Here is a 15,698-nt window from a genome sequence, read left to right as displayed (position 1 = left end):
TATTTAACCAGGTGAGGCGTGTTATTTAACCAGGTGAGGCGTGTTATTTAACCAGGTGAGGCGTGTTATTTAACCAGGTGAGGCGTGTTATTTAACCAGGTGAGGCGTGTTATTTAACCAGGTGAGGTGTGTTATTTAACCACGTCAGTAACGAGCAGTGGATGTGTGTGTACCGTCGGGCAGCACGGTCAGCTGGTTGGGGCGGCTGAACGTGCTCTTGCTGCTGATCTCAAGGTTGACCGTGGTGAAGCAGAAGTAGTTCCCCGTGTCGTTGGGCTCCGCCCTTGCCAGGTAAAGGTTCCCCGTCACCTGAGACACGAAGAAACGGCCGTCGAACTTCTTCAGGAAGCTCGGGAACTCGTTGAGGAACCAGCGGTACGACAGAGCTGGAGGAGGAAGAAGATGATGTCAGGATCAACGGGAACAGAGACCAGGATGTTAAACTGTATAAATATCACCTGTATACCTGTTAGTGTTCAGATCCTCAACATCAGATCAGATTTGGGTTTAAAGAATTTAAAAAGTTTGCACTGAAACGCTTGAAATGGTTTTTTTTGGTGCGTTTAGACGGTGCTCTCTAACTCCGCCTCCTGAGGCAGCTGAAGGTCTTAAAGCTGCAGTACTTATGTAACCAAACAGCACAGCTCCTACATTGCACCTTTTGTACATTTTGTATTTTTTATATTTTATATTTTACATTTTTAAATTCTATTTTATATATTGTAATAGCTTCTTATACTGTATTATTTATTATTTTATTGTTGCTAGTTTTGCTTTATTTCCTTGTTAATTGTTTAGCACCAATACACCAAGTCAAATTCCTTGTATGTGTAAATGTACTTGGCATTAAACCCCGATTCTGAAATCTCTGACCTGACCTTTGACCTTTGACCTGAAAGCTGCAGACTGGCAGGGGAAGGGAAGGGATGAGGAAGGAGGGAAGGGATGAGAAGGAGGGAAGGGATAAGGAAGGAGGGAAGGGATGAGGAGGGAGGGAAGGGATAAGGAAGGAGGGAAGGGATAAGGAAGGAGGGAAGGGATGAGGATGGAGGGTGGATGGATGAGAAGGAGGGAAGGGAGGGTGGGTAGAAGGATCTGAAACAAACGGGGTGTGGTGAGGTGACCAGGTGTAAGTAGGCTGTCAGGTAATTGGAGGTGTGGTTAAGGAGAGAGGGTACCTGGGTAATGAGGAGGGGGCTGACAGGCCAGAAAAGTTCCCACGCCTTCGTACCCCGTCTGAGGACTCCTGCTGTCGGAGGAGAAATCGTCCAGGACTGCAGGGAGAGCACAGGAGGTCAACAGGTGAATTCAAAAATAACCTTCTGTGATGTCATCAGTGATCTACATCTCTCTGACTCACAGCCGAACTTGAGCACGGCGGCGCGGCTGATGATGGTGCCACAGCGGTTGATGGCGAGACACTGATAGGAGCCGGTGTCTTTGACCCCCTCGGGGCTGCTGATCACCAGACTGCCCGCCACCAGAGTGTAACGCACGTCCATCCCCAACGGGACGTCTGTGCCGTTCACCAGCCACCTGCAAGACAAGGAGCAGGGCACACTGATGAGCAGGCAGCAGAAAGGGCAAAACAGGAAGAGGCTCAACATCCACACGGGGTACAAACCAGTGGTGTAGTACTCAAAACCGGTCTGGGTCTGCATGGTCGGTCTTGACTGGGTCTCACCCAGCCTTGGTCCGGGTCTTGTTTAGTCTCACCCTGCCTTGGTCATGGTCTTGTTTGGTCTTACCCTGCCTTGGTCCTAGTCTTGTTTAGTCTCACCCAGCCTTGGTCATGGTCTTGTTTGGTCTTACCCTGCCTTGGTCCTGGTCTTGTTTAGTCTCACCCTGCCCTGGTCCTGGTCTTGTTTAGTCTCACCCTGCCTTGGTCCTGGTCTTGTTTAGTCTCACCCTGCCCTGGTCCTGGTCTTGTTTAGTCTCACCCTGCCTTGGTCCTGGTCTTGACTCAAACAAATAGTAAATGTGTGTCTGACCTGTAGGAGGCAGCAGGGTTGGCTCTGGCCTGGCAGCTGAGGGTCACCTTTCCCTCAGTGAGGCCTTCAGGGTAAATTAAGCTGCTGGGCTGCTTCTCGAAGACCGGCCCGCTGTCGTGACCTGAGACACACACGTCTCCTCCTGGAAAAGAATACAATCAAACATTTCATATGAACATGAGGACTGGACAGTTTGTGTGGATTTTGGCACCCTCCTGTGGACACAGTATGAAGTGCAGCGTCTCATCTGAAGCTTTTAAAGTCTGGACGTGGATCAGGTGGATGGTTTACACTTTCTTTATAAAATAGGACAAAGATCAACGGGACACGCTGATCCTGGAGAGAGTAGAAAGTGTAATGCTAACTCTTTAAATCTGATAAAAGGTTGTTCAATGTTTGATATGTGTGTGTGTGTACTGTGTGTGTGTGTGTGTGTGTGTGTGTGTGTGTACTGTGTGAGTGTGTGTGTGTGTGTGTGTGTGTGTGTGTGTGTGTGTGTGTGTGTGTGTGGGGGGGTGAGTGTGTGTGTACTGTGTGTGTGTGTGTGTGTGTGTGTGTGTGTGTGTGTGTGTGTGTGTGTGTGTGTGTGTGTGTGTGTGTGTGTGTGTGTGTGTGTGTGTGTGCCTCACCCTCAGCGTCCTGCAGCAGCACTGAGCTGAGCAGCAGCAGAAACAGGAAGTTCTCCATCATCATGTGATCTCAGGAGGCGTTCCCTCTCAGTCTGTTCAGGAGAAAAGAAACGATTCAGTTCAGGAGAGGTGTATTGGAAAAACACTGTGCTTACTTCTGCTGTTTATTTGTCACCGTACATAACCTCATACACTGACTTGCAATAGATGTTTGTGCGTCAGATGGACAAGAACATCTGGAGGCACTACAGTGAAAGAACACGGTCAGACTGGTCATCTGTACCGTGCTGTACTCAGGCACGATTGGCACTGTGCCATTCCCACGCTGGCCGGCACCGCCCACGGTAATACTGGCCAGGACTAATCGTGCCTAAAAGCACGATTACCTCTTGTACATAACCTCGTAATACAACACATGCAAGCTTTATGTTATTATGAAGCGTGCTCAGTTTATAAACAGGAGGACGAGAGAGAGAGAGAGAGAGAGAGAAAAAGAAACACGCAGTCGAGTCCGCGTCCGCACATCGGAGAACAACACTGACAACATGACAGCTACTTTGTGACGAACGAACTGGACTTTAGCGTTGAAGCGTGCTTGGTCACGGTACGGATGGCCAGTGAGACCGCGGCCATAGTGCCAACTCTTAGATAACACTAACACAAGGTTCCTCTTCTGTGTGCTCTGCATCATTAACAAACTGTCACTGGGCAGACGACACATGTTCACAACCAATGAACTCTTTCTAATCATGTATAAATACTCTCCAGAAACGGGACTGCCCTCTGTCACTTCTGTATCTGATTCCTCAAAGATCATCTATTTTCTGCAATAAAAATACACAAAAACAAACAGCTTGACTCGAGACCTTTTATTCATCAAACAGAAAAATCCACAACAGCTCTGTCGTGGATTTTCCCACAGCTCAGTCCCACAGCTCTGTGAGGAACTCAAAGGGGGCTTTCCCTCCTCACAGAGAGGCTCCTGTCAGACGGGGATTCAAACCAGGAACCTCCTCGCTGTGAGAGCTAACCACTGCACGGTGTAGCAAAGCACAGATTTTATGACTCTACATCATGAAGTTAACGAGTCAGTGCATCCATGCTTCTCTCTAACCTTTTATAAATATGTATTTGATATGTCCTCTCTTTGAGAAGCTCACAGCGCTCCTGCAGACATGATCAAACAAAGACAGTCTTCTTTAAAATACAGACTGTGAGATATCCCATGAATCTTTTATTCGTTCTGAAGAGGGAGTTGCATATTTGAAAATGTTTAACCCGGTGGCCCCGTCAGCATGTTTCAGAAAGTCAGACACAAACATGAAATATTAAAGATGTGAGAGGAATGAGACTGTCAGGATGTGAGACGGACAAACTCAGAGGACTTTGCTTTAAAGGACAGGAGTTCAGACAAAGGTCAGATCTCCTGTGGACCTGTCTGCTCCCTCCTCCTGAATCAGACTGGATCTCTCAGAGTCTCTGCACAGCTTCACCTTAACGTCTGTGTTTGGTACAGGGAAGCTGCAGATATACAGGTAAGACAGCGTGCAGGAGTTAGACTGCATCGTTTGTGATTAAAACCAAGAAATGATCAGAGGGTATGGAAACAGGAGAGGACATGGTTTGATGTATGGTGGCTGACAAGCCTCCCAGTGAGATGCTTTGACAAACGACTTGCACCTATGAAAGAGAGGCGGTAATGGATCAACCAAAAACATGAAACCAAAATGTACCTACCGATACCACAGAGGTGTTGTTAGCAGTCAAGTTATAAAGGAAGAGAGATGACCAAGCATCAGGGTTTGAACACCTGGGAGCAAGGTTGGGGGGGGGGGGGGGGGGGGACCCGCTACACGAGGGGCCCATAATAATAATCCCATGATAGAGAGTCTGTTCACTCTGCCTTTCAGGGGTCCAGACATTTCATTGTGCTGAATCTGCACGCTGTTAGCTGAAATCTAACGCTCTGTCTCATAATTGATGCTGTGACACAATCCGATCCAGAGAAGAAGAAGAATGCAGACCGCAGTCAGCGAGAAAACTGCTAGAAACCCCAGAGAGAGGCAGAAACAGGACTCCTGTAGACCCTCTCTGTGGACTAAACTTCTGTCTCAGCTGAAGTGACTTTTTCAGAAGCAGAGTGAAAGTTTGACCTTTAAAGTGTGGAAGGATTCTTTAACAGATCAGCCGTCTGACTGCACGCTGAGGACGTTTAAATCTCCTAATGTTAAAGTTCTCAATGATCTGGAGTCTTCTAGAGACAGTTTCTATTTCTGTTTTAATATTTTTATCTTCACAGCAGGTCCATCTGTGACTCTGCTGTAACTTTATTAAGCTCTGTATTTGTTTCTTCTAGTGGCCAAGTGAAGTGTAAAATCCTGCAGTTCCACGAGTGTCCGCTAGAGGCTGGCTGCAGAAGCACAGGAAGTCACATACACACCCATTCTAAAAAGTCTGTTTTTACAGCAGAGATTAACATGTTTACAGCCTGGTTCAAAAAAAACAAATAGGTCTGATTAGCTCATGTCTCGATCAACACACACTGTACAGGGGGTGAATGTTTTGATGACTCATCAGTTTTGATTTGATGAAGGATAAGAGATATTCATAATAAGGCGTGTAGCTGACATGATTGACAGACGGGCGCGGTGTAACGGTTTGTCAGGAGGCTTAAAACCCGCCAAATTTAGATACACTCTGTGTCCTCTCAGTGCACACACACACACACACACACACACACACACACACACACACACACACACACACACACACACACTCTCTCACACTCTCTCTCTCACACACACACACACACACACACACACACACACACACACACACACACAGATCAGTTTCATCTTCTAACAATCAGCAGACAATGACTTCATGCTCACTGACTTCATCTGAAACACACAAGCACTGCTGTGTGTGTGTGTGTGTGTGTGTGTGTGTGTGTGTGTGTGTGTGTGTGTGTGTGTGTGATCATCACAGAACAATAGCTCCTCTTTGTGCTTTCACACATGCAGTAAACTTGTGAAATGTGTGGATGGACGATGACGTGGGGTCACTTCTCGTTCATGCCTATCGACTGGAAGCATACTGAGCAAGTGCAGAAAGTATCCCTTTTTAAAACTTTGCTTTTTCAGGCAGCCAAACGTCATTATGGTGTAAACGAGCAGCCCATACAAACACGTGTTAAACGATGTGTTATCTTCATGATTGACGATTTGGATGAGTACTGAAGCATAAAAAAAACTAAACATCTTCACTCATCAGAACTTTAACCTAAAGAGAGCGAGCGCCATGTCAGCACCAATTCACGCTGGTTAGAGGCGTTCTGCAGCAGAAGAGACGCTGGTAGTGGACCTGATGATCCTGCTCTTATCTGTGTGTCAGTCAGCAGACACAAGAACACACTACACTACACTACACTACACCGTCCATCTGGAGTCACAGCGCTCTCCTGAGACTCTGACCCAGACACTGTGACCTCAGAGTCAGACACCGGCGCCCACAGAGTCCCCATAGAGGAGCAGACGGAGATGATCTGACTGTCAGAGTGCAGACAGAGAGAGAGAGAGAGAGAAAGAGAGAGAGAGAGGAGGAGAGATATGTGAAGGATCTGTAGAAAGTGTTGCGCTTGTCTCTCATCCTCTCTCAGTCTGTTAGATTTCTTCCTACAGAGAGAGCCTCAGCCGACGTACAGCACCTTGAACTGCAGTGTTATCAGTGTGAGCAGGAGACCAAGACGCTCACAGGTGTGTGTATCTGTGCTCACCTGTCCTGTCTGTGTGTCACTCTGACTTTCTGCAGAATAAATAGGAGGAGGCTGGAGGAGAAACATTCAGCTGTTTGTGTTCACACAAAACTTCAGGAGTCTTTTGCAGGTGTGAAAGAACTACAAGTGACTTCCTGCTTCTGCAGCCGGCCTCTAGTGGACACTCGACAAACTGCAGGATCTGACACTTCAGCATCAGCTTCATTTTTCAACACCGGAGGTTAAAGCTTGGTCATTCCTAGACGCCCAACATTGGGTACATCACTGTTTTTTTCATACTGCAGACTAACTCCTGCACACAGTCTATACTAAACAAATGTGTTTGCAATGTTTACATTACTAACATTGTCAACCTTTTTGTGCAAATTAGAACGAGCTCCATGTATTGAGTTCAAAATGTGACTGAAGATCTAATGTCTTTTAAAGCTTCTGTCCTTGTAGAAATGATCTACTATTAAAATAACTAAGATATTATGGTGTAGGCGTGGAACAACCTGAGTATGAAGACACCTGAAACATGGCGTCACACAGGAAGCAGAAACATGTCTGATTCAGGACTGCAGGAGTCCGATGGATCGTGTTACGATTTAGCATGTACTCGTAATGTTCACATCTGAAGGCAGAATTAGCTGCACTTGTTCTGACACAACCAAACAAGCCCCAGTGTGAGTCCTGCTGACCTCTGACCTTTTGTCTGACACATGAATGATGAATGTGAGAATCTGACAGTCATTAGGAGTTTCAGAAGTGTGCAGCTTCTCTCTCTGTTATCAGATCAGATCAAAGACTCCTCTGTCCTGTCAGCCTCATCACATGTCTCTGACGGTCTGCAGAGGCACAGCGGGTCAGCGGTCACCTCAGGGTGCTGCTGGAGCTCATATCAGTGTTAGATATCAGAGAGAGACCTCTGCCCTGTCACTTATTAGAGAACAAAGAGCTGCACACTGACACACAGAGAGAAAGGCCTCACTGTTCCTGTGATGGAGCACAGATGGAGTCTGATGAGTTCGATTCCACCATTGATCGCTGCCTTCATGAGGACACACTGATGGACAGGCGGGGAGAGGTAGAGGGGAGGGGCTTACACTCTAACATCTTTTCTCCCTCTGTTGAAATCCTCCACACAAACAAAACGCTGGTTTACAGTTTGAAGATAAACCACGTGGAGGGATTCTGCCCCCGATCGGTGTCACAGCCACGTCTCTGATTGGTTGAGCTTGCTGTTACCATGGCAATGTTTCCCGCCCCTCAGTGCTGTATGTGAACAGATAAGTTTGGATAGCAGGCTAGCTAGTTAGTTAGCCCCCCGGGGACCAATATGTTTTTTTTTTTTTTTTAATTGAAGTGAATTAAGAGTAAAAGTTGAACAACAACACAAACCACAACGCTTGTATAGTATAAACACAATAACAACTACATTTACATTCAAGAAGAGGGATCATGCTCAATGGATTGTGGGATATGTAGTTCCTTGACTCCGGATGAAGAGGCCGACAGTCTTGTACCTGAGTCTCTTCTTCCGTTTATTAAGCCGTTTTGCAGTCTGTCAGTGGACCTGTTAAAGGGGTCATATTATGCCCTTTTATGGGTTCATATATTTAATTTATGTGCCTACTAAAGTACATTCACAATCGCTAATGTCCGAAAAATGTGTCTGTTTTCATGTATTGCTCCTCCTTGCACCCTCTCCACTCTGACACTGTTTGTAAAGCTCTGTTGTGCCCACACTGCAAGTTCCCACGTGGGCCAAGTATGATCTGATTGGTCGGCCGAACCGCTCTGTCGCAATTGGTCAGTCGCTCGGCACAGTTCTCGGAAATGTCACGCCCCTTTTACCATATTGGGAACGCAGCGAGAGCAGCAGAAAACCCTGGTAAACAAGCAAAAATGGCCGCGGTCAACTTTACCAATCTGACAACGGAGAGGAGGAACAACCACCGCAATCGTGAGCATTAGCACAACGTTTCAGTGTTGCAGGTATTTATTTTGCAGCCTTTTCAGATGTAATATGTGTCTTATTTGTGCTCATCGGGTAGCTTCATTGTTGTGGTGTATGTGTGGAAACTGCAGCTAAACGCGTGCTGCAGAATACTATAACGGGGATATAGCAACGTAGCCTATGTTATGTTTGTATCAAGTCTATATATCATAAAAACTCTCACTGTTATTGTGTTGAAAAATATGTTAGCCTCTTCCAATTTCACTGACTGGAGCTACCAACATATTTACCTAATCAATATATATCTTACTCATGGCTTCACAAAGTTTGGCTTGATTACAATATGATTATTGGCCACAAATGTGTTCTGTACAATACATTTTTATTTTATTTACATTAGTACTGTACGTTGTTTATTGCAGCGACTCAGCTTGTTCTGCATTGTATATCACCTCCTTGATGTGATTAAAAATTCAATGAGCAATTGTAAGTATCAATAACATCATAGACTTACTTACTTTGACTACAAAAGCCCAGGTGATAATCGTGTGTTTGTTGGATCAATATGTCATGCAATAATGTTTCCTCCTCTGTCATTATTTTCCTTCTTCCTGAACATTATTTCATTTTAATCAGTAGCTTCTTTCATCAGGAGAATGAATCTGCTGCCTGTTCCTTTTACCAAAAACATCCAGGACTGTTTAAACCCATATACACTTCAAAACATCCACAACATCTTCAGAGGAGAACATCACAGAGAACTGCAGAAGAGTATGTTCATTATAAATAATGATTTACATCTTCAATCAAATTAATTCTAATCAAACAGTTTGACTATTTCAGAGAAATAAAAGAAAAGAAGTGAGAAAATAATTTGTTGAAAGTTCTTTATTCTCAGTTTAGGTTAAAAAAAAACATTTAAATGTGTAGATCTATACGTGTAAATATACAATGAGAAGTAACATTTTTACATCCAACTATATTGTCTCCATACAGGCTGTGCAGACACTTGGCAGCTCATCGCAGCTTTGTGAGCCGGTGCTGGAGATACCATCACAATGCAAATACAGACTTGCTGTCTGTGATGCATAACTATGCAAACTACAATACAAAAAGCTAAAATCAGCAATCATGTAATGAAATCACAGTTTTCTGATATTCTTGCTCAGATTTCAGCAGTTGGACATTTTTTTAGGTGTGTGTTCGTACCTTTGCTTGTCCCTTAGTGTACCCCAGGCCAACTGTGTGTGGACTGATGACCCCTTTGGAGGCAGGTATGTCTGTGTGGCCTCTGGGACTTGTGGGGAGTCTGTCTGCCACCCAACGTGATCATGAAACCTTGGTACACTCGTTAGGATACTGGAGCTTGTTGTCTGTGTAATCTGCTGTGATGTACTCTAAAAAAAGAGACAGAAAAAATGGAAATTTAGCATGGCAATCTGACGTGTATATGTGTGTATAATCACACATGTATATGTGTCAATCCGTTCGTTTGCAGTCAGTGCTATGATTAAACAACACCACCTGAACACTGGCCGAGCTGTTTAGATCAATTATCAATACTTTAGCATACTTCTGGCTTACTACATCGATAAAAAATCCCCACGTAAAAAAGAAGTTTTACGCAGAGGTGGATAAGAAAGTGGAAAGAGGATAACAACAGCTGTGTTAGCCGGGAAGTGAGCAGTCTTATAAAGCTCAGATCCTGCAACAAAGCGGATTTTACATTCATTAGACCGTCTCGAACCATGTTAGCCGAGGCTTACAGTTCAGCTACAGCCAGCCTCCACAGAACTAATGTATCCATAGCAGCTCAAAAGTTGTTTTCAAACAAATAAAAAAGACAATAAATGAAGCGTACTTACATGTTGTGGTTGTGAACTTCCAGAAGCATCAGAATCTCCAAAGCTGCCACAGAGAGTAGGAGCTGAAACTTCTTTCCAAGTCCGTTTTTTGCTCAAGCTAACATGCATTAGCAACTTAGCACTACTGTGCTACCGCAGGCTGCGGCATATCATGGACGTGCCACAGAAGTTAACGGTCGTGCAACATGAGCTGCAGGGCTTGCCACACAAGCCAATGGGCTTAGATCAGTGATCTCACACTGACAAGACGTCATATATGTGCGTAAACATGTGCGTAAACATGCACAGAACACTTGGAAAACACACTAAAGAGCATATAAACCAGAAAAAAATAATATGGGACCTTTAAAGTTACAATCATTCAGTCAAATCATACATCAAGAAATTAACCAATAAGAAGCATGACTCCCAGCATGGGGTCTCCATCCCTCCATACAAGACCTCCATAAGACTACCAACAACCACATCAACCAACGAAGAAAAAACCACACACACACACACACACACACACACACACACACACACACACACACACACACACACACACACACACACACACAGACAAACACACACACACACACACACACACACACACACACAGACAGACAAACACACACACACACACACACACACACACACACACACACACACACACAGACACAGACAAACACACACACACACACACACACACACACACACACACACACACACACACACAGACAAACACACACACACACACACACAGACAAAGACACACAGACACAGACACAGACGCAGACGCAGACGCAGACGCACACACACACACACACACACACACACACACACACACACACAGACAGAGACACACAGAGAGAGAGAGCGGCATGAAGACTAAAATAATTTTTCAATGTTTTTCCACAAAAATAAAAAAAAAGTTTGCCAGACGTGAGTTTTCACGCACGTTGAAAAAATGTGATTCTTTTGGCAGAAACAATAATAATAACCTTAGGGATACAATAGGTTCCTCGCAACAAGGCCGTTGTTCGGGCCCTAATAAGGAGCAACAACATGCAAGGTGGACAAAAAAAAAACTTAAACTTAAATAAAACAGAAGGTAGAAGAGGACAGTGATCACACTGACAGATGTAAACAGGACGCAGTGGGTTAATATATGGGGGGGGGGGGGGGGAGTAGTGATGCGAGAGTGATGGACCCTAACCCAACCCTAACCCAGAACAAAAGAACAGGAACTAAATATATAAAGAGAGGGTCAGAGATACAACAGGAAGTACCATGTAAGCAGAGCTGTATGGTATAAAAAGAGAAAGTGATCACAGTGAAGAGCGGGTAACAAGGCGGTGAGGGGGCATGGCGTGCAGGACCTGTGACAGAATGAACCCGCGTTCATCCGCTTCTCCCGTTTGGCTCCCAGAGATTTGTTTTTCTCTTCTTGTGGATTTTTGGACTTTTTAAGACGTCAGCCCTGTTATTGCCTTTTTGTTTTTTTTAAACATTTTTGAATGTTCTGGACGTGGGTCCTCCTCTTTGGACGCCTCCCGTCTCAGTCAGGTCATCCAACGCCTTCAAATACTGCAAAATTCAGCAGCCGGACTTTAAACACAGACCAACAAACGTGCTCACATCACCCTGATTTCAGCGTCCCATCACTGACTGACTGCTGGTTTTTAAGATTCTTTTAATCACTTTGAAGATACAACATGGACTGGCCCCCTACCTTTCATTTCTGAGCTCGTAACCCCTCCTGAACCAGGACTCAGTCTGAGATCCTCTGACAGAGCTCTGTTTAAGACTAAAGGGGGTCAGGACTTATAAACAGTCTGTCAGAGGAGATCAGACCTGCAGAATCAGAAACCCTCATTTTATTTATTTTTATTGCACTATTATTTCTTATATCTAAATCTATCAGTCTGTTTTTCTTCACTGTGAAGCCCTCTGCCAATTGTATTGAAAAGTACTTAACAAATAAAGTATTACTATCATTACAATAATCACCTAACATGACAGTAACACAGAAACATTTAATTTACAGCCGCAATAAGAGAGCAGCACCTTCCACCAAACCTCATTCACTTTCTGCTCAATTCAAAGCCCGTAAACACACACACACACACACACACACACACACACACACACACACACACACACACACACACACACAGTTACGACCATAACTCCGTTAAATGCTCATTATCGGTGCAGACGTGACGACAGGCGTGAAGTTTGGCGTAACGTTGACAACAATACACGGCAGAAGAAAGAAAAAGACACGTTTAGTGTAGTGAGGCTGGTTCTCTGTGAGGTTCACTGCTGCGTCAAACCCAGCGACAACCGGGACACCCCCCATCCATCCAACCAGCCGAACCGGCCCAAAACACATCCAAAACACACACACACACACACACACATGTTCATGTTGGGATGAATTTAAAATGTGGATTTGATTTTAAAGATATAACCGCGGTTTGGTGGGAGGTGTTGGTGTGTTTACCTGGTTGATGAGGGCCGGGGCAGCAGCTAGTGTTGATGCAGCAGGAGGCGGGGTGATTCCGCTCGGTACCTCGGTGAAAGCAGAAACTATACCCGGGATTGGATCCTCGCAGATTTGATGCTCCTCCTCTCCTTCTGTGGATGTCCTCCTCCTCTTCTTCCTCCTCCTCCTCCTCTGTGCTTTTAAAAATGTTCAGTTGGTCTGATTCCACATCCTCTATGAGAGTCTCTTTTCCCTCATCTCCTCCTCCTCAGCATCATCCCTCCTTCTTTCAAACACCTTCTGCTCTGATTCACCAGAGCGTCAAAGCCCGCCAAAATACTGCCGAGTCACTTCCGGTAACCGTTACTGAAGTAATAGTCCAGTGGTGTCCAAACCTTTTTTTGTTTGTTTTTTAAAATATAGTTGAAAAAAATAGTCAGGCTTTGTAGATCAGAATTAAAAAGGCTTGCTAAAGAAACCCTTTAATAAAAGGAAATCAAATATTTTGATTTTTTTTTTTTGGAAAAGCTTTCTGCATTTAGCTCAGGTCATTAAATGGTTTAAACAACAGTCCACTTGTTTGCAAAAACTTTGCATATGTTTTTTTTTTCATAGTTTACAAAAACAATGTGGAAAATAGTAAAAGCTGTAGATTAAAAAAACAACAACATACATGTTACTGAACATTTTCTATTTTAGGAATATTGTTCAGCCCTTGTTAACATGAAAAATAAGAATAAGATAATGTGCCAATCTTAATCAAGGCCTCGGGCCAAAATCTTCTGATTCTTCATTTGAAGTCACGGGCCACAAAAAATCCCCTCAAGGGCCGCAAGTGGCCCTCGGGCCGCACTTTGGACACCTCTGTAATAGTCAGTTCGGTGTAGGTTATCAAACGATGCCTAGTAACCTATATACATTTATATTATTAAACAGCTACTTACTAAATTATCAGAGTATGGAGGGCGGGTTTTTGTAATCTGTATTTTAAGATTTAAGGGGAAACGTATCTTTAAAGAGGAAAAGCCCGATCACAGAGCCATTCTGTAGCACATCTCGATGGGTAGTGAAATTAAATATAACATCAGGACGTCCAGCTAGTGTTAGCATTTTCAAATGTTTCTTGATTTCATGTTTAAATATTTATCTTCGACGTAGTTGATCACAATGTAAAAAAGGAAGGTAATATGAACAGTTAGTCAACAGTTAATTTAGGAATTTAATCTCGTTAACAGAAGACTTAAATATCTTCTTATTTACAATAATCTCTTTAAGACGTTACTCTTCTAGTTTTAAGACTTTATACTATACTCGTCATATCCATTATCTTCTCTCAACACCTTATCCTTCTAAATGAACAGCTTTATTTTCATAATGTTATGACTTTAATCTTGAAACATTACGACTTTCTTTTCAAACCTTGATTCTCTTTAATGTACATTTTGATCAATAAAAAATAATGACTTTAATCATGAAATCTCAGATGTAATTTGTCATGTGGCCTTAATTCTCCATAGTAATACACAGACATGTGCCTACAGATCATTTAAGAGAAAATAATAAAAGAATGTAAAATGTTTGATTGTAAATTGGTCTCATAAATTCACAAACCTGCATCCCCCTCCCTGTTATAAATAACTTCTGACATGAAGTTTTATTTCCTCACTTTATGTCACTGAACATTTAAAACTAAACTCAAACACTGTGTTTCTTTCATCATATGAACTTTTATTTTGAAGGCACAGTCGATCGTGTTCCGGTGCTGAGTGCTCTGACTCCGGGCAGCTTGATGCAGCATCTGTCTGCGAGGAGGAGTAGCGGCGGTCTACCTCCTTTTGTTGTTCTGCAGCCTGGAAGTGGAGCTCGGAGGCGGCAGGTGCTGCTCGTACACCCCCCCCCCCCCCGCGCCCCTCCACCACGACTCCCCGGGGAACAGTGACGTCACAGAGACACCCCCCCCCCTCCAATTAACCAGTGCAGGGAGATAAATGGATCTTATTTTAATATAAATACACGAACATTAATTAAAGAACAATGTTTTAAAAAAAAGACTAAACTTCTGATTTCTTTGAGTCTTTATAAGCGTTTCTATGACCAATCAGTGCAGCAATGATATAATTCAAATATCCTATGTTGATATTTCTGCTTCCTTTTTATATCTTTTTTTTTACAACCTTAAAGGCTTCATATGCGATTTTTCACACTTAAATGTAATAGAAATCAAGTATATCCTCTGAAAATAACTCTGTGAGTCATGACTGTCTACAATGGGTGTAACACCCGAGTCCCACTGTCTGTGATGCTTTCAGAGTTTTCCGAGTCCTATCTTCAATTTGTTTACATCGTCGGGACAGCCAGCCGGCTCCTCCCCTCGCGTATAAAAGTTGTTTAATTGAGGGACTAGAGAAAAGAAGAATAGCATACTGTACTCACTGCTTAACTTCGTTTTTTAGATCACGGTCATTTCAGGTAAATGTACATGCAGTGTGAAGATACGAGCATAATAAAGATCACTAGCATTAGCATGCTAACACAACAATGCAGCGCAAGTTGTTTTGGTTTCATGCTGGTGCTCAAGGGCGACATCTGCTGGATCAAAAAAAAAAAATCGCATATAAAGCCTTTATTTAGAATTAAAGTTGTCTCGGTCTCAGACTGGATTTTAAATAAAGACCGGTCAAGACCAAATTTTCCCCCGTCATCACTGAGATTAGAAGGAGACTCCTCTTTCTAAAAGAACAAATAGCTTAAATTCATAGTTTATAGTTTGATTATTATCCCCTGGTTACAGCCGCAACCTTCTTAGTGAGTGACACGGCCCCTAAACACCAGCGTTGATCTTTCAGAGATAGTTATGGTCTTGGTCTGGACTCGGTCTGGATCCCTAAATGTCTCGGGTTGTTATGGCCTTAAAGGTTTGTTAGTGGACCCAAAAGCAAAACCGGAAAACAGGGTGGTGGGTAAAGGGGTATTTATTGATGTGAGGCTTGAATGAGAGGCTGGGTGGTGAGGCGCTGGAGCTCGGTAGT

At 43.7% G+C, this 15,698-nt stretch overlaps 1 protein-coding gene and 1 long non-coding RNA gene across 2 annotated transcripts in view; one reads left to right on the top strand and one right to left on the bottom strand.

Annotated features, from left to right (window-relative positions):
* Window positions 1–12,991, bottom strand: part of cntn2 (contactin 2) — a 29,854-nt gene extending 16,863 nt beyond the window's left edge. The window contains exons 1-6 of the mRNA XM_020654294.3: window positions 12,688–12,991; window positions 2,621–2,712; window positions 1,992–2,133; window positions 1,361–1,536; window positions 1,179–1,274; window positions 174–386 (exon numbers count right to left, since the gene is read on the bottom strand). Of these exons, the coding sequence (XP_020509950.1) occupies window positions 174–386; window positions 1,179–1,274; window positions 1,361–1,536; window positions 1,992–2,133; window positions 2,621–2,684 (691 nt within the window). The 5' untranslated portion in view covers window positions 2,685–2,712; window positions 12,688–12,991. The remainder of the gene's footprint in view (window positions 1–173; window positions 387–1,178; window positions 1,275–1,360; window positions 1,537–1,991; window positions 2,134–2,620; window positions 2,713–12,687) is intronic.
* On the top strand, window positions 5,340–10,198 carry LOC114921365 (uncharacterized). Its single transcript, XR_003809666.2, has 3 exons — window positions 5,340–8,372; window positions 8,987–9,105; window positions 9,331–10,198. It is a non-coding gene; the product is annotated as an uncharacterized lncRNA (long non-coding RNA).
* Window positions 12,992–15,698: the final 2,707 nt, after the last annotated feature.

This window comes from Labrus bergylta, chromosome 5 (genome assembly GCF_963930695.1).
Source record: "Labrus bergylta chromosome 5, fLabBer1.1, whole genome shotgun sequence".
Classification (NCBI taxonomy): Eukaryota; Metazoa; Chordata; class Actinopteri; order Labriformes; family Labridae; genus Labrus; species Labrus bergylta.
This window is presented reverse-complemented; position numbering and strand designations above follow the sequence as displayed.